The sequence below is a fragment of the Triturus cristatus genome, chromosome 10 (genome assembly GCF_964204655.1).
Source record: "Triturus cristatus chromosome 10, aTriCri1.1, whole genome shotgun sequence".
Classification (NCBI taxonomy): Eukaryota; Metazoa; Chordata; class Amphibia; order Caudata; family Salamandridae; genus Triturus; species Triturus cristatus.
In genome coordinates, this window is record NC_140593.1 from 892,719,337 (window position 1) to 892,742,023 (window position 22,687).

The 22,687-nt window shown below is 43.9% G+C and overlaps 1 protein-coding gene across 1 annotated transcript in view; it reads left to right on the forward strand.

The window, feature by feature from the left end:
* The window catches only part of PTPN23 (protein tyrosine phosphatase non-receptor type 23), a 558,626-nt gene that overhangs the window by 473,093 nt on the left and 62,846 nt on the right, over positions 1-22,687 (forward strand). The window contains exon 23 of the mRNA XM_085628617.1: positions 9,413-9,551. Coding sequence (XP_085484743.1) covers positions 9,413-9,551 — 139 coding nt within the window. The remainder of the gene's footprint in view (positions 1-9,412; positions 9,552-22,687) is intronic.

Here is a 22,687-nt window from a genome sequence, read left to right on the forward strand (position 1 = left end):
TTTTTCCCCAGATAAACTGGTTCTGCGGGCTTGGGCCTCCTTCCTACCAAAAGTTCTGATGCTGGTCCATGTCGGTCAAATCATCACCATGCCGGTCTTTTATGCTCTGCCTAATTCCACTAAGGAGGAGAAGAGACTCTCATTACTTGGATCTCAAAAAAGCACCGAGCTTCTTCATTTACTGTACCAAAGAACACTGGGTGGCCGATCAACTCTTTCTGGGGTCCTCTGACACAAATTACGGCAAGGCCGTGTAAAAGAGAACTATGTCCCACTGGAACGTGCTCTTCCTTAAGATCTGCTGCGCATTTGCTGAAAAGCAGCCCTCAGAAGGACTGCGTTCTCATTCTACCAAGGCCAAAGCTGCTGCCACTCTAGGCAGCTACGTGGGAGTCCCTCCATGCATTCACGAAGCACTATTGTCTGGACTAGTCCTGTTAGCTGGGAGAGGCATTTTGTCCACTCAGTCCTACAAGTCTTTCTGGTTTGAGTCCATTCACAGATCCGCTTCAGATGGGTACTGTTTTGTTATCTATTCAAAAGGTGAAGAATCTGCAGCTAGGAGTCTCTATCAGAAGAACAAGTTACTGACCTTCTGCAATGCTGTTTCTCGTAGCGATTTCATCTAGCATCAGATTGCTCACTGATGCTCCCCGTTCTGTGATTGGACTCACTGTCTACCAATGTGTTTTAGGGGCTCTGTGTCTAGGGGCCTGCACAGTATCAAAAGCAACTGACATCAGTGTGCAGGAATGATGCCAATGTGATGCCTGGGGAGTTTTCAAAAGGTGAGGAATCTGCTACTGAATAGTTTCTACCAGAAATAGGATTACCAAAGTAAAGTAACTTATTCCCCTGACTCTTCGAATAAGTTCCTGTGAGATTAACCACACCCACCTCCAAAGTTCCAGGAAACACTCACGGGTAATGACGCCCTATGAAAGTAATCTTAACATGTCTGTGTTGGAGCACTCGGTGCTGTCGCCTCTGAGGAGGACTGTTTTACCAAGAAGAAAAAGTGCTGTCCAACCCATACCTTGGCGCAACTATTCATTCTTCTATGCGTTCTGGCCTTCAGATTCCAGTAAAGGTATCGTTCCCATTGTAAGTTTCATAATCCTAAAATAATCTTGGAGTCATCCTTTCTGTATCAAGTATGCAAAGGTATTATCCAGTACTTTCAGAATCTCCCAAGTCTAGATTGTCAGTTGGGATGATTTTTACAACTTCATCAATGTGTTATTGCTAAGGCACACAGGTAATCATTGCTCATGCCCCTGCAACATGGAGCCCATTTATTTTAAGACTCTGCACCATCAATCCACTTCTAGTCCTTTACTGCCATTAGTCCGGGATCTTTTGAAACCAGCCATTGAACTTTTCTTGACTTCTGCTTTAGCCGTTCCTGCTCCTGTTAGACTTGAAGTATTATCTTCCAGAGTAAGATCCTCTTTAACCTCGAGCAGAGCCACAGCTGGATTTGGTTATTGTTTCTACAGGCAGGTAGTATCACTTTTGTTTGGCTTACTTGCTGATATGGAGATGCAGTTTTTGAGTTGAAATGAAGACCTTCAGCACTTTGCTTTAGGGAAACTGTAGAGAATTCAAAAACAGTATTCGTAGTCATGTTCTCCACTACATCCAGCAGGTTTAAACATCTCAATAGGCGCAGCCGTAAAAGCAGCACCAACAACTAAAATAACCATTTCAACTGCCTGGAACAGCAAAAGGAAGAGTTTGTCAGCATTCATCCACTGCTGCAGGAAAACCTCCTGCAGGAAGAAAGTAGTGACTCAATTGTTCCCCCATCTGGCTGGCACTCCTTTGGATAGAATCATCAGAATGAGTGACACACAATCACAAACTACAAATGGGTGCCTCTGTCCATTTTCAACACATTCAAATATCAGAGCAGACTGCAGTGGAAAGTCAGCCTCCTTCTGGAGAAGCAAGCCAGGAAATAAGTTCCTCCATCCAAAAAGGAATTTATTCTTGTTTTTTTGTGGTTCAAATTAAAGGACAAAGACAATAATTCAGATCCTTTCTCGACGTGAAGTCGACAAACAAGTGGATATGGGTGGACTTTTAATTAATAGTAGCCTTTCATCAAATCTATCGTCCGCTCCATCTGATGGATTGGATTTGTGGTATAGCGCTTCAGGATACCTACTTCCACACTACAATATTTGAGAAACATCAGAAGTTCATATTGTTTGTGGTGGTCCGCTATTATCACTACAAAGTTGAACCATCTGACTTGAAATTCTACCTGAGTATTGTTTCAGATGCATGCCAGTGGTTGCCGCACATCTGAAAAGGAAAATAATTTTTGCTTATCCCTACCTATAACGCTGCTTAATAAAGGCTTCACCACCTCAGGAGGTTCCTCCTCATTCCCTTGTGTCCTTAGCAATTCTTGACCACCTAGATGTTATGCAAAGTCGACTTCAGTCTTGGTTCACTCCATCCATTGTCTGGTAAAAGTGTTGGACATTAAGGTGGGAGTGTATCCGTCACAGAAGACAGTCTTCTATCACTCTAAAATGTCACAATCTTCATAGGAGAATGAATGTGATGGCTTGCCTGATGTCATCGTTTCTCAGGTCCCTAGTATTGTGCTTTGTCCAGGTCCTTCATTCTTAACTCCACACACAGCGCCATTCAGCAGTATCTGGATGATCAGTAGTGTGATCACTGGTAGGATCAGTAAAACTTCAGCAGTTGGGAAGATAAAATAACTCTCACACCAGCTGTGATTCAGTCTCTCCCATTGTAGCGCAGAACTGAAAATCCGTTTCACCATAATATTCCAATACAAACAATTGTGATGGATGTCTCTTTTATGTAAGCTTTTAAATCATGTCTACATTCAATGAACATGGCTCTAGAAAGAATTGCATTTTACATTGACCCGCTGAAGCTGAGGGTGGTCCATCCAGTACCAAGTCCTTCCTTCCAGTTTTGAAGACAAATTTACAAATTGGTCAGATGGACAATACAGTAGCAATGTACTATTTGTACAAGTAGGTAGGGTAAGGAGCCTGATTTGTGGCTTGAGTCACAAAAGACCTGGAAGTGGCTGATATCTAGAATATCACAGTAGCTTGTCTTTCAGATGTCCAGAATTTAGAAATGGACTCGGTAGAGATCACAAGTATTTTCAAAATTACAAACTGCAAGTGGCAGAGCTGTGCTACAACCAAGATGGCTTGCTCGGTAGACTAGCTACACAATCCTGCCCAAGATTTTCTGGGCTCTGTACCTCTGCACATCGAATCCTGCATTGGAAGTGCAGATTATCAGAAGGCACCTCTGTCCCACTATCCTGGAGGCATGGCAGCACCATCCATGGACAGATGCTTGCGAGGAGCACTGCCAGAGTTGAAGGGGGCAAAAGGTAATGAATGGAATGATCGAATTAATCTCACCCACTTCTAATTACTTGGGGCTGCATCCCAGTCCATCATTATTTTGCCCTCCATGCCACCTCAATTTTGACCCAACCACATGCAAGTCATTCTTGGCCCTGCTCCAGTGGGAACAGTCCACCCTTAACTCTCAGATCATGTTCTCCCTGATCCAGAACACAAGCAACCCAAGGTTTTGCCCTTACATAGGATCATCAGTCGGGTAAAGCTTGGTTCTAGTGGCACAGTGTGCATCAGACCCACGTCTGGGCAAACACGTCCCACTTACGGTATCACACTGAAGTATACAAAAAAGTAATGGATGGAATTCTTTAATACATCTCAGCCACTGGTAAATACTCAGGGCTGCATCTAAGGCCACAGTTATTTTGCACACCATGCCACCTTAATTTGGAGCCACCAACATACAAATCATGGTTGATCCTACTCCGATGGAAACAGTCCAGCCCAAACTGCCAGCTTAGGTCCTCCCTGAGTTGGGGCACAAGCAACTCAAGACCGGTTTCACCCTTGTTCGGTCTCATCCGAGTTTAAGGTGGCACTGAGCTAGGCTGTTCAGCAAGGCCTTCCCTCTTCCATCACTCCTCCTCCATCTATCATTGGCAGAGCAGCTTCTTCCTCCTGCCCTCACATCCTGGACCTACAATGGTATGTAATCCTTTGCATATCCTAAAATGAGGCACTTGAGAGCTCTCGGTGCCCTTTCTGCCTTGGGGAGTAGAGCAGTGATTGGAGACCCCGTAGCCAGGCCTCAGCAATGAGTTGCTTGCTTATTCTTGTTGCGGTGAACACTGCAGGGGAGCCGTTACACCAACCTAATGTAACACGTTCTAAAGATTGCAGTATGGCTGAGGATTATTGCTTTCCTCAAGTAACTACAAATGAAATGAGTACATTGAAAGACTATTTGGTCTAGGACTGTGTACTCTCAGTCCACAAGAAAATGAACTGGTCAGTGACTATGTGTAAATCTTGCCTGTGATGACCTACAAAACCAGGTGAGCAAGATTGAAAAGATAATTGATTTCTGATGGATACTTCTAACAGCAGCTGTCTCACCTTTAGAATATTCACCAGATATCAGACTCAATCAGGAAGCTTTTCTCAGCAATATACCTGTGCGCTACTAGGTGGCGCTGTGATCTCTGTACCGCCCTTGAAGTCATAAAGCGGAGTTATTAAGCGCCAGCCCTACACATCAACGTCAGTTCTCTCCTTTCTGTGTCTTCGAACATGAATCCGGAGCTCCACCCCATTTTCTTCCCCTTCCGATTACTCCTCAAACTAAATTCTGTGTGTAAAGGTGTGATATCCCCTCCTGAAACTACAGGTTTCTTACCATGCGGTGACTGCAGAAAACAGATATGGGTCATTAACCTGCATGAGGTTTGTGTTTGGGCTCGGGGCACTTTTGGGAGTCATTTGATTCACCCGAAGGAGATCCAGGCCAGAGAATTATGCTGTACATTGTAGAACATAAGCAGTCATCGCGGGCCTTGTATAAGATCTGGTCCTGCTCCAAGTTCAGGACATGGACCCACTCCTGCGAGAAGTTGTCTTGGCAGTCAAAGTCCTCCGTTAAGTTCATAGAAAAAACAAGAAAGCGATTCTGTCCCCATCTCCTCCACTCTTTATCTAAAGAAGACCCTAGGGTGTCGGTGACATTTGGTCTCCTTCCTAATCTCCAGTTGTGGAACCAATTCTACAGTTGATCCTGACGCGCCCCCGATTCCCTGGGCCATCAGTGATACCTCAGCAGATCGAGGCATTTAAGAAAACCAGAATTACTTGGCACTCACCTGGTTCCCTTTGGTGCTTCTTTGGCCTCCAAGGACCTCCATGGGCTCAAAGTCAGATTACCACTGGCTCATCTGGCCTCGACTCCGTCTGATAAACTTGAACCTGTCATGGTCTCTATGCCGGCTCCGGTGCAGACTTCCATGCTGGCTCCACGACCTGTGTCAATCCTTCCTTCCTTCATCGACGCCGGTGAGGGGGGAGAATCCGGTGTTGGCTCCACAATCTTACCCTGAGCCGGCTTCGGCACGTCCATGACCGAGATCACATGCCAAAATCATTATAGTGCCACTGATCTTCATACAACCAGAGTGAGTCTGTGTACCTTCTACAGGAGACTCTCTATCAGTGGTTCCAATTCTGACCAAAATATGTCACTGGCCAGAGATCATGATGGGGATGATTTACCCCATCACTGTAATGATGACAATTTTTACAGAGACCAGTGTGCTTGATACTTCCCCGTGATACAGCGTTAAACTAACCGTGGTAATTCGTCGAGTGACTGACTGAGGTCCTGGACCTATAACTGCCCTTAGTTGAGGGTTAGACAAAAGTCCTTATGGGACTAACAACTTGGCCAGCCAAATGTGAGCCCTTACTCAATGAAGCCGTCTATGATGCCTTATTGACCCCTAATCAGAGCCTAGTGCTTGCCTACCACTGAATAGGCGAGAGGCCAGATATCACAGACTGGCTCTTGCCGACCCTAATGTTCTCACTAAACCTCCTACTCCTGAGAGACTGATTGTTGAGGCTTCCACCAGCAAAGTGACCCCCACTTAATCCCTCGACAAAGTGATGTTGGCTGAAAAGCCAGGAAGGGCTTACACTGCGGGGTATGTTGGCATCTTTGAATGACTGTTCTTTGTAGATGTAAATGGCATATTGACAAAATACGTAGATCTGCTGAAAGCTCAAAATAAGAACCTGGATCCTACAGATTAGCCTGCAAATGCACCAATCATGCTCTTCCCAGATTAAGCTAAAAACCAATCCAAATGTATTCTACTTTCTCTAATCAATTTGCATACCCTGCTACGTCATCTCGTACTAAGGCTTATATTTACTAAGGGTTACGTTGGTGCTCGCACTGCTCTGTGCAATTGTGTACTGTGAGGGTTACGCAAGCTGTCAAAATACAACAGAAATAAACACTATATCCCATGCTGTGACAAAACCAGGTAACATAGCCATCCACTCCATAAGTCTACAACAAAAAATAATTTGACAGTCCCCGGAGGCAGTATCCGCACCAAGTGTTAGTGTAACATGAGAGACCCACAGAGAGGCCAGGCTCTGCACTGTTATGTGAAAGGGAGAAAGCAGAAATGGTCCACATTTACAAAGATATCATGCATTTCTGCTCTCTCCCTACACAGGCGCACTGTGTGCGCAGCTCGGCGCCAACACAGGCACCCCTGCATCATATTGCAAGGGTGCCTGCATTACAGACAGGATTGTTTTTGTGCAGGAAGTGACCAGTGGCATTTTTCTTTGTGTGCTGAAGAAAATAACGAGGAGGAATAACGACATTTCTTCTCGTATTGCCACACTTGGGAAGCCCTAGCATTTTTATGCATGGTCAGGAGTTTGACACCATACTCTCCGTGCCCAATCCAGAACCACAAGAATGACGTGGGCCTGGTCATTCCTGATCTTCGTGAGAACTCTGGGCAGGAGTGGTACTGGCATAAAGGAGGGCCTGAGCTCCACTAACCACGAAAAGCATCTCTGAGCGAGAATAGCCTTGGAAATTCCAGCACGCAGAAGTGCTAACATTGCACACTCTGAGCTGTGGTGAATAGATACAACCTGGGTTTTTCCCAGTCACTGAAGAGACCTCGCACCACCTTAGGATGGAGGCACCATTCAGGGTTGGCTAGGCATCGACGGCTGAGTTAATCTGCTCTGGCATTCAGAGAACCTGTCAGATGCTGAATCACAAGGAATATGTCCTGCTGTTCCAACCATATCCAAAGATGCAGGGCACTTGGAACAAGGTCCACAACCCTATCCCGCACTGTTTGTTCCAGTACCACATGGTATATGTTAATTATTTCACATCTTGACTATTGCAATGCATTATATCTTAAAATAAACAAGTCATCACTTAAACTAATTGCAGATCATCCAAAATGCAGCAGCTCGCCTAGTATTGGATGTACCTAAATGCATTTGAGTCAGGGAAGGCTTACGCTCCCTGCACTGGTTGCCAGTCAGGAAGCGGGTGACTTTTGAAGCACTCTGTATTGCACATCTGGCCCGGCACCTACAGGGGCTGCCTCCTCTGAGGACAGCATTTCATTGGTTTTCCCTGAAGAGACCGCTTAGATCTTCCTCTCTTAGGAAGGTGAGCATTCAGAGATTTAGGGAAGCCAGATGGGGCGGGTGCTCCTTTTCTGTAGCAGCGGACAGACTGTGAAACACATTTCACACCCACATTGCAAGCTTAAACTCTTATGTGGCTTTCTGCAAGCAACTGAAAACATGGCTTTTTTTCCCTTCGGTAATTGTAGCGTTATGGTCTTGTCTGGCTTTATTCCTCGCCGGTGGTAGCACTTTGACACCTTTTGGCATAATGTGCGTTATAAATTTAAAATGCAAACACGCAGGTAACCAAGGGCATCAGTCCTCCTAGTCCCCTTTCCCTGCTACAGCAGCTACTCAAGGTGCTTTAGCTTGCCATTAGTGGAGCACAACCACCCATCAAGATGGTTGCGGACTCGGAAACAGGGATGGGTTGTTACTCTTGCTACTTATTTGTGCTGAAAAAGGTTGAAGGCTTTTGGCCTATCTTAGTTTTTCGCCTTCTGAGCGTCTTCCTGTAGAAGGACTAATTTGAAATGCTCACACTGGCCCAGATTGTTTGCCTTGGAATCAAGCGATTGAATGGTATTCTTGGGCCTACAGGATTTTCATACATCCATCCTGCAAACCCACAGACTTTATCAGCTGTTCAAGGTAGACTAAGTGCATTTTCAGTTTACATTTCTCCACTTTGGCTTCACCAGTGCCCATTGGGTGTTCATAAGCGTTGACTGTGGTCACTGCTCATCTTCAATTGTTTGGGCTATACCAGTTTTCCTTTACCTCGATGACTGGCTTTTGGAAGGTTGGCTCGCCGCAGTCAGTCGTAGACTGCCTCCAGATGGCGGCAAAGCTCCTAACATAGTCTTGGTTGTCGATCAACAAGCTGAAGTTGCACCAGACTCCTTCGCAGAGGCTTTATTTCTTCTACTGTGTTTTCAAGGAGTGGGCTAGTTTCATTATTCTCTGCTTATAATTAGAAGTAGAGATCCCTCAAGCCATTAAAAAGTGTTTATAAATATTTTCTAAAAAAGAAAAAAATGCATCTGGCGCACACACAGTATTGGGACGATCTAGTGCTTATGATCTCAGTGGAGATGCTCCTGAAGGAGAACTAGAATTACAGCCAAGTCATTTCTCTTTTTTTTTAAATTAATGTCATTAGTTATCAACATTAAAGCTTTATTAGTAATCTATATATCAAGTCTTGGTTTCATCACTAGCATATATTCTTAAAGTCTCAATTGAACTATAAGCAACTACATACTTGGATATCTTATTGCTCCTCACTATCCAATTTGCCTAGTTGAATACCTTGTCTTTCATTTCTAACCCATGTGTGATAGCGGTGTCTTCCAACTCTGAATATTCCCTTGCCCCCACGCACATTTCTCATGTTTCTGTACTGAAATATCGAAAAGAATCGCTGATATTACTACATAAGTAACATGCTTCCACACGGCAATAGTCACCGTGTGGTCTTTTCCTTTTTTTAAAAATCTGTTTATTAGGCTTTCATTGGAACAAACGCATAAAGTACCCTCGCAGGGTCATATCAGTGACAGTGATTGCATAGTTATATTTGCCCATGATGGTTGATCGGGTTCCGGGCTTGAGTGGACGTTCTTTTGAGGTGACCTAATATTAGCAGAGCATTTCCTTAAAAGTGGTGTCAGTGCATCTCTGAACATTAAGACATACATTCCCCTATCTGACTAGTTGATTGATCAGATAGTGTTTATCTCTGTTCAGCCATGGTTTTGTAGCTTTTTTAAAAAAAAAGTGTTTTTTGATGAGCCGGGATAATGCAAACTTGGTAGCTCAAGTCCTTTCAGCTGCTTGTTTTGCCATCTGATATGTTTTCATTTTTCTCGCAGTTCTGGGGTTGGACGCACAGGTGCCTTCTGTTTGATGTATGCGGCCATGCAAGAGGTAGAGGCTGGCAACGGAATTCCAGACCTAGCTCAGCTGGTAAAGCGCATGAGGCAGCAAAGGAAGCACATGCTGCAGGAGAAGGTATGGTCCGAGAAGCTTTTTCATTACATTTTAATCGTGTTGATCTTGCCCAGATTTTGCCATACTAATTACACCTTTGAGTTCCTTTTACTCTGTGTTTTTGCTGTGTATGTCATCTGTGACATGAGAAATATTGTACACGTTTACAAAAGAATGAACACTTTCTAGACATGTGTTGTCCTGCGCCACTGTTTGAGAGCTCCAAACAAACAACTTGGTCGTAATATTCAAATCAAATTCAAAGCTTTATTCGACAGCATTGTCATAAAAGCATATTTACATCCTAACAATAAATATAAATACTATTTTTAAAACAATATACAATCTTAAAAATACATTAAACCGTGATGCTGGCGAATAGTTCCGATGAATTAATAACATCAATTTAAAAGTAAGCTTATGTTAAAAATAGAACAATGTCCTTGGTGTCAGATATTCTTTATCCTTCTTCTAACATTTTTAGGGTGCGTGAACGTATAACCCAGGCCCAACCCAAGAATTTTGCTACGGCAATAACCAAATATGGAGTGCAATCAGATTCGAGTATCCTCAAGGCATCCTTGTATCTACGTATTCCCAAATTTAAACATACTGGTTTTATCCATCTGCGACGTGGAATGACATACAATGGACAAACAAATAATAAATGACCAGCATCTTCAATCAAATCTCGACAGTGAGGACAACAATTATCATGGTTGGGTAGCCAATTCTGAGTAAATGTTTTAACAGGGAGAGTCCCAATTCGAAACTGAAAATACAGTTTTCTATCAAAAGGCCTCTCTATGTAATCCCAAAAAGCCTCACAAGATGGAATACTTTTGATGTCGAGATATCGTCCTGTTAGATTGGTATTCTGGCCAGTGATAATAACAGATGTTGTAATCATATCCCAGTACATTTTTTTGAGTGCAGACTTAGGAGGAAATTTTAACCCATTTGAATCATCCCATAGATGCCCCAGATCTAGTTTTATTAATAAGTCTCTGATTTCTTTAAGCCATGCTATAGAATGAAATTGGTCGGCCCTAATAATGTCTTTTAGGGCGGTAGCATAGTGGGCCAATTCCGGTGTGACCATGATGCGTCTCCAATAAAGGAGTGGGCGCAATCGTGCCAAATCCTCAATTCTTTTCCTGCCTAGATCATAGGCTAATGGAATCATTGGGGTACTTCGGGGAACTCCCGTTAGGCAACGTAAGAACTTGTTTTCAGCTAGACTTAGTTGTTTCAGGTTGCCAAAACCCCATAATTCTGAACCATATAATACGGCACTAATAGCCTTCATATTATAAATCTCTAAGGCTGGAGTGATAGGTTTGGTCAGGGATGTTTTATATTTTGAGACAATTGCCCCCGCTAACTGATGGAATTTTAGGGCAGCCATATCAATATGGTTTGTCCACTTCATATTGTTCTGGAGGGATATCCCTAAATATGTAAATGCCTCTACTTGTTCCAACGGAGTGTCATTGAATTTAATAACGCCTCTAAAATTTTTCCTCTTGTTTAAGCACATGAACTTTGTTTTGGAGGTGTTTATTTCAAGACCACGTTCTCGACAAAACTCACCGAATGCATTTAGCGCCTTCTGCAGGCCACTAGGTGTCCGTGAAACTATCAGTGTGTCATCCGCGAACATGAGGACAGGTACGCGGTTTCCAGCCAATACGGGAGCGTCTGTGGGCGAACGACTCAGATGTTCTACAATACCATTAATAAATAGGGAGAACAACGTGGGCGCCAGGACACATCCCTGCCGAACACCACGCTCTACAGGGAATGTGTCAGTAACCTCCCCCTGCGTTCCCCACCTTATTCGTGCATAATTGTTTTCATGCAAGCGGACGAGTAGTGTTAGTAGTTCTGGAGCAATCCCTGCTTCGTCGAGAACCCTCCATAATTTGGAGCGAGGCACCAGATCAAATGCGGATTTTAAATCTATAAAAACCGCATAAAGGGTCCCATTGGTTAGCTTTACATTCCTCCAGTAGAGTGCTAAAAAATAGAATACCTGGTCAACCGAACTAGTACATGGTCTAAACCCAGCCTGAAAGGGAGGCAGAATGTTATTTTCTTCAATCCAGGTATGTAATCTATTTTGTACTAATCGACCTATCAGTTTCTGGGCAGAATCTATGAGACTGATAGGTCTATAGTTACTGGGTAATGATTTGTCCCCTTTCTTAAAAACTGGGATTATTTCAGCCCCTTTCCATGAGGGGGGTATAGGCGCCCCCATAGCAATAGAATTTGCTAGATATTGGAAATACTGACACCAGGACAATCTATCAGTTAAAAATACATCCGCAGGTATTCCGTCCATCCCGGGGGCACGGCCCCTGGTTATACAATCTAATGCTAAATTTATATCTTTAATCGTGAACACCTGCGTTTGAAAATAAATGACCGGAGGGGGTGAGTACTCTCCTTCTTGCGAGACTGAAGCATATTGTGGTTTGAAAAAATCAACCCATTGGTTTATTGCCACATTATTTTGGGGAGATGGTGCAACCCCGCCTCTGTCCCATTTTACTATCGCCCAAAACTTCTTTTGGTCCTTCGACATGCAAGCTGCTTTCAGATCCTGCCAATGATCCTCGTCCCATTCCTTCTTAGCCTTTAACTGTGTATACTTTTATAGTTTTCTAGCAGATCTCAAACTATCCATGTTTTTTGATCTAAGGGCCAAACTTAAACTCTGGCGAGCTGCTCTACATGATTTATTGAACCATCCCGCCATAGGTTGTTTGTCCTTATTGGATTTTCCACCCACTAGGGGTTTTTTAAAATTTTTTGGGAGATTTAGAAAAAAAGTGGTATGGACCTCATCCATTGATGATAAAAATGTGTTTCCAGATGCTTGTGTAAACAATTTATCCACTTCATCAGTTACCACTTTTTTAAGATCTTCTAGTTCTTCGGGCTTCTCTATAAATCTGTCCCATTTAACATGCCTCATGTTGTTTGATACAACAACATCCAGGCTAGTTTTCCCATCTTTATTTCCTAGTTCTGTGGGCTCATTAAAGGTTTGTAATTCCAAGTGAAGGGCATTATGATCACTGTCATCTCGTTTGATTATGGTCATATCGTTTAGTTTAGGCCAGATCCTTATATCCACTAGGAAATAATCAATACGACTAGTAGATCTGCCATTGTCGAACGTAATTGCCCCCTGGCGATCTGACTGAGTACGTCCATTAGCAGCCCTAAGCCCTCTCTCTAGGCAAAGTGCTTTCAATTGAATGGCCATGGCAGTCCACCTCTTGACCGGGGGTAGTTCCAGCTGGGGAACCCCCCACTTACTATCTTCTTCTTCTGCTAGGAACTGATCCTCCGAACCAAGAGGTTCGAACGTCTTATTAAAATCCCCACCTACTAAAATAGGCTTCTCCGATGGTAATACAGAGAGATGTTGGTCTAAGACAGATATTACGTCTGATGAGGAGCCTCCAACCGTCCCTCTAGCATAAACATTTGCTATAGCCAATCCCTGGTCATTAGGCCCGGTGATATTTAATGACAGAATGTCGCTAGATTGAGAACTAAGTTGGTCAATTTTACAGCGAAGGGATTGGCGGATCCAACTTATCAAGCCTCCTGAGGGACGACCTTTAGCTTTTTTGGTAGCAGGTACGTAGAAATTAAGAAAACCCAAGCGATAAACCGGGTCCATTGACCACGACTCTTGAAATAATATTAAATCGAACTGATCAACAAAGATGCACCACTCAGGACAGTGCATTTTGTTGCCAATTCCTGCAAGGTTCCAGGATAAAACGGACAAATGAAGCTTAGGTTTAATAGGACTAGTAAGCTCATTTAACATTAGTGGGCTTTGGATATCATATTCAATCCTATTCGTATAATCAGTCCTGCTACTTGGATTACTTAATGATTCATTTATTAGTACCTGTAATTCAATATCTCCAGTTCCTAGTTGGGTGGGTAATGCAGATCTACAAAGTTCCTGTACCGTCAACTGGGTAGAGCTGGGGTTGCCATTTAAAATACTGTCATTGCAACTGGCTGATCCTATAGGGATAGATAAGTTATCGTGCAGAGTAGATGCAACAGCCACAAATTTAGCATTCCCATCAAGTCAATCGCAATCATTCAGATTTGACAGGACCTCAAATCTGTTTTCTATGCTGATATTCCATATCCTATTAAGGTCACTCCCATCCCCTATACTAGATAATAGGGTCCGCCTTTTCCTCGCCATCGCTTGATTTACCACCCCTTTCTTTCTGCAATAGAAATAGTGCAGTGTTAAGGGAATGATAGTGCCATGTCTCCGTTGTGGGGGAAGTATGTTATGCAGGATATTAGGGAGGACTGCCAGGTTGGAAAAATTAATAACCACACAATCCCCGGCATATTTTTTTGGATCATGGCCTAACCATGAGACCCTTCTTGCCATGATGATTTCGCCAGCTAGTTGTCTCTCTCCCCAAGGAGTCATTCTCATGTTTTTTGTTAACCAATGTAATGATTTACTAATGAGGGAAGATGTGGTTTCTATTTTGTCAGAAGGTAAGTTAGGTACATTGGCAAGAACCAATGTGGTAGGAAATGCCTCAACAATACATTGGAACTGGTCATTCGCTGGGCGTTAAGCAAGTCGGTCAATAGGAAGGCCTGGTTTAGATGTTTTCTGGGTGTTCCCCTCAGTTGTAAATTGCAAGGGTGGAGGATTCACAATCTCATTTTGTGTAGCCCTTCGCTCCCCTCTAACAGGTGGTGCTGTCAGACTACTGTGACTCGGTGCCGGAGACTCAGTTCTAGGTACTTCTTCCACAGGTCTATTTATCAGGGAGTTTAATCTGACTACCTCTGTCATTAATTCATCAATTCTGGCCACCAGAGGAGTAATAACACTCTCAATTTTAATATCAATCATGTTTGCTATTTTCTCGGATAATTCATTCTCAGAATGTTTAGCAAAATGGGACTCTGATGCCTCAGCTTTCTTCACAATTTTGGGTGCAGAGGTAGCCTTTTTTTTCCCTGGGCGGGAACCATTACTTTTAGCCTGATTTTTCCTACAGGTTCTAACTTGCCTGACTCTGGGGGGAGGGATGGAAGGTTCGGTATCAGCTAGTTCGACGGCCATGTGCAAATCTACATCAGCAATGGGTTGTGAGGTGACTGTTGGATAAGTGCTTAGTTCAATAATATCACTCTCTAACTCATCAATTCCAGTTGGAGTACTAGTATTAGCCATTAAGGGGGAAGCCAAAAGTGAATCAGACAAAGGTGCTGGCACAGGAGATTTTTCAGAAGGATTTTGAGAACAATTTAACCCCAGTGACGCCCTTCTGTCGTTGTTAATTTTACTAACGATCTGCACCATATAATTGTCCATAATGTTCACACTTGTAGTTTTTTTCGATTTCGGCATTTTCACCACACAGCTTTAACAGATCTACTTCAAGTTCACTGCTGCTTGATATCAGCTGTGTTAGAGCAATTGACAGTAGTGCCCAATATAACAAGGGTCGATAAAACACTCACTCAGACACGGTCATAGTAGTCTGGGTCCGTCCCGTCCTCTGTCGTCCTCGGACGGCCTCAGACGGCCCGCCCTTTGCCCGGGCTTAGCCCGGCGCCGACCCGCGCGCGATCCCGTGTCGCGGGGGCTCCCGCTGCCTTTATGCGCCTACAAGCGCGCTTCTTGTGACGTGGGCGGGCTCGTCGTCCCGCAAGGGTTGCTGGGTATTGTAGTTTTCCTTACTCACAGCGGCCGCGTAGGTGGTTTGAGCGGCGGCGGCAAGGAAACGCTAGGGTGCTCCAGGGCGGCGTCCTCCGGTGAAGCGAAACAGCGCGATGCAGAGACCAGGGAGAGTGCGTGTCAGTTTCAGGCAACAGGTCAGAAAATAGACCCCCCACTCTGCCAGGGCTCCCGCTGCCTTTATGCGCCTACAAGCGCGCTTCTTGTGACGTGGGCGGGCTCGTCGTCCCGCAAGGGTTGCTGGGTATTGTAGTTTTCCTTACTCACAGCGGCCGCGTAGGTGGTTTGAGCGGCGGCGGCAAGGAAACGCTAGGGTGCTCCAGGGCGGCGTCCTCCGGTGAAGCGAAACAGCGCGATGCAGAGACCAGGGAGAGTGCGTGTCAGTTTCAGGCAACAGGTCAGAAAATAGACCCCCTCAAAATGAATGAGAATGTTCTAGTTACCTAACATATGGTCTCCTCTAGGGCCCCCAGGTCCTCCACCATGCTAAGTAATGCAATTGCTTTCAGACTTCTCTACTAACAGAATATGTCTGCTAAGACAGAGGCTGCCATTCCTTATTTATCCGATTTGTATTTCCCCAACACAAACACGAAATATCTAGACTAAACATTGGGTGAAGGATGGAACAGTATAATAGAACCCAGGGCTTTGCATTCAAGAAGTCAAGTTGCAGGCTTGATGATCGATTCTAACACAAGGTGAGGAGCTCTATCCCAATGTTTGATAGTGATCCTAAAATGATACTCCTCATTATTTATAGGTCAGATGTGGGTGCGGATGTCCTTAGTGTACATTTGAAATTCTACTTGTAGATGGGCTGGAATCCGCCCATAAATAAAGAGAAGCGACAAGAAGGCAGGTCCTAAGATGACTGGTGGTCATTGACTGCCAATATTGTTACCTTCCTCTGACTGGTCTGAGTCTAGAGTCTTGCAACCTACCCCCCATGCCCCCGAACACACACTTCCCTTGTTGGGCTTTGTGAAATTTGTCTGGCATACATCGAGCTGAGGATTGAATAAAGCCAGACTATCCGGGCCCCATCAGAAGTAATGTTAAAAATGCATCTTTGAACGCTGTAGATCGTTAAGGATACTTCTAGGAGAAAGGCTATGTAGTGAAAGAGCCACTCTTGTAGTCCGGCACCCTATGATGGCCTCCAACTGCCACCATTTCAACTGATTTTAGTGTGTTATATTACCTAAGCCTTAATGTAGGATGGTTCTGCATATATCTGCTTCTCTTCTATCCTGTAATCTTGCTGTCTTTCTTTGACATGGCCTCATGTCATCCTGCTTTCTGACTTTACCTTGCTTCAAACTTTTCTGTGTGCACAGTGGTGCTTGTAAGTTGTGTGGATGAGAATTATAGGTGCTGACTGTTGCCTTTGACTGGGCCTCATGTCTGACTCTGCCTTGCTGCTGCATGCACAGCAGTGCTTGCAAGTTGTTTGGGTTATTCACATTCAAGGTCTTGCTGTTTTCCTGAGCGATTGTGTTTTGTTTAGTGTACTGTGGAAGGCCTTTTGAGAGCTTCGTCAAGACAGAGGCTGGAAGAAGTGCAAATGGAGGAAGAGACTTGAGAGCTCCTTACTGTCCTGAGGATGCTTGCTTGGAACTTGGCCAGTTCTGGTAAAATTCCTCTGGCGGTGGGAGGAGGTCTTTCACAAATCTTCTAGTGTTTTTAAAGCTGAGGGTTGCAGGCTGGGAGTTGGGGAGTTTGGATTCCGAGCTAGGGCAGACGTGTCTATCTCAGATTGAACCCTGATTGCTGAGCTCTGATCCCCGGCTGTGTGAAGACTTCCCCTGGCCAGAAGTGGGCAGTGTATGCAACAGGTGATGTATTGAGTTTTGTGGTTATTGCCATTGTGATGTGAGCCAGTGGCTGTGATCGTTTGAGGTGTTTTCTTTGCGGTGTGGGAGGTGCACATCCAGAGTGATCCTCTACTGTATATATATATATATATATATATGTGTTATCTACTGGCGGTCGCCAGTAGATAGTTATAGTTAGGACCGTGTTTCCATAGGAAATCTTCAAAATAGAATTTTGAGAACTTTGGCACCGGTTGACGAATCTTCGCGAAATTTTCAAAACTAATGGGGCGCTCCGCTCAGCTCCTACCCTGAAAGTCTCAGGGGGATTCGTCAAGTGGGGGCCGAGAAAAAAGGGGGGTCCCAAAACGCGTTTTCCCCATGCATTTTCCCATAGGACCTTTAGTCGAAGGTACAGCCCGAACGGCTGAACAGAATTACTTGAAATTTGGCAGAGAGGTAGTCCTCAGGTCAGGGATGTGCCTCTTGCATATATGTAGTCAATCTGTTCAGTAGTTCCTGAGAAAATTGCAGTTAAAAGCACATACATATCTATAGCCGCGCACCGTGCGCGCACCTTAACGTGCTCGAGCGTAATTCTGATTGGTTGTTACATGTCAGTCAACGTTCGAATCGGTCGAAATCAGGAAGTGTCGTCCGCCATTTTGTTTGTTTTCAGTGCGAGAGTGGAAAAGGAAGGTGGCGAACGTGAAAAGGGGGCAGGGTAGAGAGTTCCTGACCGCCTAGCCTTTGTCAGGGGGTCCCTGAAAGACCCCGAAGGCAGAAAAAAACATTTACATTTTTTTTTTTTTAATTGCGGGGGTGTGCGCACGGTGAAAAACCATAAAAAAATTTTTTTTTAATTTAATACGTAGTTTATTGTAAAATAAATGTATATAAAAAAATAATAATACATACATAACTTAGCATTTAAAAAAAACGTACAAATTCACTGAAAAAACCATAGGTTTCACACACGTTATAGTTAGGAATTAGCATTTAAAAAACCTTGCATAGTCACTTAAAAAGCCATAGGTTTCACACATGTTATAGTTAGGTGGATATTTCACTTGTAAAAAACCAATGAAATTCCCCCGTTATAGTTATTTCAGATAACTATAACTCGCGCGACCGCCACTCTATCACAAGGATGATGTCATCAGTGATGTCAAGAGTGATGCCACTGACCATGTCATGAGTGATGTAATATGTGACGTCATGAGCAGAGGATTGCGGGCGCGCGAGTTATAGTTAGCTGAAATAACTATAACGGGGGAATTTCATTGGTTTTTTACGAGTGAAATATCCACCTAACTATAACATGTGTGAAACCTATGGTTTTTTAAGTGAATATATATATATATGTATATATATATATATATATCAAGTCAAGTCAAAAAAGTCTTTATTGCGAATATTTCATCATAAAAGACATTCTAAAAAAACATCATGCAAGATTAAAACAGATATATTTAAACAAATATACTTAAAACCAATAAATATAATTCATATCCTAAAAACATCAATAATAAAAAGTATTAAATGTGCAAGATTTACATGACTTGAATTAATAAGATCTATATCATTACAAGCTGCATAAATGCTAGGGCAGTGATTAAGGGCTAATAGACCGATTTCGTAAAAGCCATGCCCAGCTGATATATTTCGCCACACCAATGATCACAAAACTGGTGGTATCGGATTTCAGCATTCTACTGGCAATTAGTACAGATCTGACTCCTAGTTTACGACAGACGGGACGCAGCCACAACCGTCGTGGGCGAGTGTCCTCCGGGCAAACGTATAGAAAGTGATCAACAGTTTCGATCTTGTCCTCACAATGGGGGCATTTATCATTACCCGGGGTAGACCAGTTTTTGGTAAAACAACGTAGTGGTAAGGTTCCTTGTCTGAACTGGTGATAAAGTTTACGGTCCAGTGGTTTAGTAATTAAATCCCAGTATGACTCTAGGTAGGGAACGTCCTTAAGTGTCAGAAATGTTAAAGTCAAGGGGCCTGCAGTTAGAGATGCAAAGCGCTTAACCTTGACCCACTGCCAATAAGTATCCCTAAATATCTTTTTTGGGGGAAAAACAGCCGCCACAGGGTTAGACCACAGATCACCCAACCCCATATCAGTCAGGATAGATTTAATTTCTGACAACCAGCTGATTCTAAGGGATCCCCCAAGATTTTTGACTTCCAATAGTGCCTTGGCATAAGAGGACAATTCCGGTGTAGTCCATAGGCGTCGCCAGAATGCCAAGGGCCTATAGCGCAACAGATCCTCAACAGGGTGGCAACCTAGGTCATAAAGGAGGGGTATACAAGGGGAAGATTGTGGTAACCCAACCGCTGACCTAAGAAATTTATTTTGAGCCACCCTCAGGGAATCTATTTTGCCAAACCCCCATAGTTCAGCACCATACATGACCGAAGGAAGAATCTTAGAACCGTAAATTTTAATCAGGGGAGCCATGGGTTTAGTGAGCGAAAGGCTATGTTCCTTAAGCAATGCTCCTCCTAGTTGAATATGTTTGAGGGCAAACGTATCAATCTGGGGCTTCCAACTTAGGTTATCAGAAAAGGTGACACCCAAATAAGTAAAAGTAGAAGTCTGTTCTAGTGTTGCACCCTCCATTACAACTCTTGCCTTAACTGGTCTGGCTCCCCGAAGAACCATAAATTTGGTCTTCCCCACATTTACCTCAAGCTCATGTTCGCGACAAAACAATTCAAAACGGGACAGTGCTAACTGAAGCCCCTGGCGCGTTTTGGATATTAAGAGTGTATCGTCCGCGAACATGAGGAGAGGGACCTTCATGCCAGCTAGGGAGGGGGCATCAGTTGGAAAACTTGAATAGTAGTTGATGACCCCGTTAATAAACAGGGAAAAAAGGGTGGGAGCCAGTACACACCCCTGTCTTACCCCCTTAGATACCTCAAATCTCGGTGTCACCTCCCCTGGTTTACCCCAACGAGCCTGGGCATATGTATGTTCATGAAGTCTAATCAAAAGCCTAAGTAGCTCAGGAGGAAAGGCCATTGCTCCAAGAACTTCCCATAGCTTCCATCTTCGGACCGAGTCAAATGCTGCCTTTAGGTCTACGAAGGCAGCAAAAAGCATGCCACCCCCTAAGAAAACTTCCTTCCAATACAGTAAAGTGAACCTAAAAGCTTGGTCAATAGTACCAACGTGGGACCGAAACCCCGCCTGCAAGGGCGTTAAAATATCATTTTCAGAAATCCAAGATTGGATACGACCCAAGAGAAGGCGAGCAACAATCTTTTGGGCAGCATCTATAAGACTAATCGGACGGTAATTGGACGGGGCAGAGCGATCACCTTTCTTATAAATCGGCAAAATCTCTGCCCCTAACCAAGAATCCGGAACCGTTGCTCCACAAGCCAGTGCATTAGCGAAGGTAGTCAAATAAGGAATCCAGACATCCTGGTCCTGTTTAAATAAGTCGGCAGGAATACAGTCCGGACCAGGAGCTTTACCACATGGAAGGGATTTCAAAATCGCCTTCACCTCACTAGGGGCAAACCTTAATTCTTCTGTATTAAAATCATACAACAAGACTCCTTCAGGCCTACTCCTGGACTTAAACTGATTAGCAAAATAGCTGACCCACTGAGCAGGTTCGACATGATTTGACGGAGTCATATCATGAGGAATCTTCCCCCATTTGAGGAGATGCCAAAATTGGCTCATGTTCCTACCCTTGCAGGCCTCAAACAACTCACTCCAGCGGTTTTCGTCCCATGTTTTCTTCGCTTTTAATTGTGCATTTTTGTACGCAATTCTACAGGATCTAATACTATCAGGTAATCTGGATTTGAGAGCCATAGAGAGTGCTCTACGCGTATCTTTACAGCTAGCATCAAACCAGGTAAACTCCCTCGTGGGTTGAATTTTACCACGGGCTGGCAGACACTTGACAAACAGGGATTTAAGATCCACAAATAATTCGCTATGAATAGCCGGGATACTAGTCTTAACCCTTACTTCTGACTCACAGCTAGATATTTTCTCCATGGCTGTGTTAACCAGATTCCTAATAGTTTCCCGTGCCTTGGTATTAGTTGCAATCTTAGGCCAACTGACCCTTCTCTGGTCATTAGACAAAATAGTCTGCGTTTGAACAGCACACCCAACGTCTATTGAGGGGGTATTGAAGCTATTGTCTAGCAATGTTAACGACAGAGGATTGTGATCACTTTCAATTCTATCTGTCACCACCATATCAATAACTAGTGGCCACAACTCGCAATTAACCAAAATGTAGTCAATCCGGCTCCCGCTTCTTCCATTATTAAAAGTCGACTTCCCTGCCCTATCTGATGTTGTTCTACCATTGGTAGCCCTCAGGCCCTTATCAAGACATAAACCCTTCACAAATAAAGCTGCTTGGGTCCATTTCCCAATCGGGGTTAATTCCAGTTGGGGGATTCCCCACACAGAGTCCTCTGTTTCGGACAATTTCCCATCATCAGCTCCTAGGGGCTCAAAACATGTATTAAAATCACCCGCCACCACCCTGTGGCCATCATTTGGGACTGAGGAAAGTAGTTGATCCAAGAGGAAAACCGTGGGGGAGCATTTGCCACCTGGGAGACCTCTAGCATAGATGTTTATAATAAGAATATTGAGACCCTTTGTGGAGGTAAGCCTGATAGCCAAAATATCAGGATTATCATGCGGAACCTCCACGGCTATAACTCCTTCACATTGTCGGACCCAGATAGCCAAGCCTCCCACCGGTCTGCCTCTAGGACCCTTGGATGCTGGTTTAAAAAAGTTCAAAAACCCTGTACGAAATAAGGGAACTAACGACCAGGTCTCCTGAAAACACCAAACATCTGCCTGATCTATAAAAGCCAGCCAATCAGGTACTGTTAATCTAGAGAATAGGCCTGCAATATTCCAAGAGGAGATGTTAATATTAATAGGATCAGACTCTTTGATGGTTCCCGATTTACCACTTTATAATGGGAAAGAGAATGGGTATTAAGTGAACCAGGTACAATTAATTCGTCATCTTTAGCCAATGATGGATTTTTTTCAGAGTGCGCCAAACTTGGAGGATCAATGGTCCCTGTTAACCCAATCTCATAATGGACTGGGGTTTCCCTCAGTCAGTCGTTTTCCTCCAATGAAGAAAGAGCGGTAAAACGATTTTGTAGGGGGATGGGAACGTGAGGCTGTAAATACTGCTGTGGTGCATTATTCATAACTCTGGACTGGCCAAATAGGGGGTCCCTTACTGGTCTATAAAAGTAGCCAAGGGGAAGAATCATACTCGCATTTGGGTTAGAAGCGAGAAAGCAGGCTCTCTCCAAAATTTGTTCTACCAGGAGAGGAGACCTAAAGCGGAGTACCACACAATCTCCTCCCAGGGATTTTTGGGAATAAACAATCCATTTGACCCTTCTAACCATTTTGAATTCTTCAAACAAGCTATTACTAGCCCCCAGTTTATTCCCTAGGTAGTGAAGGGCCTTATTTTTTAAGTTAGACCAGTGCTCCCTTGTCCCTGCTAGGAGTGATGGAACATTAGCTAAAATGACTGTGTAAG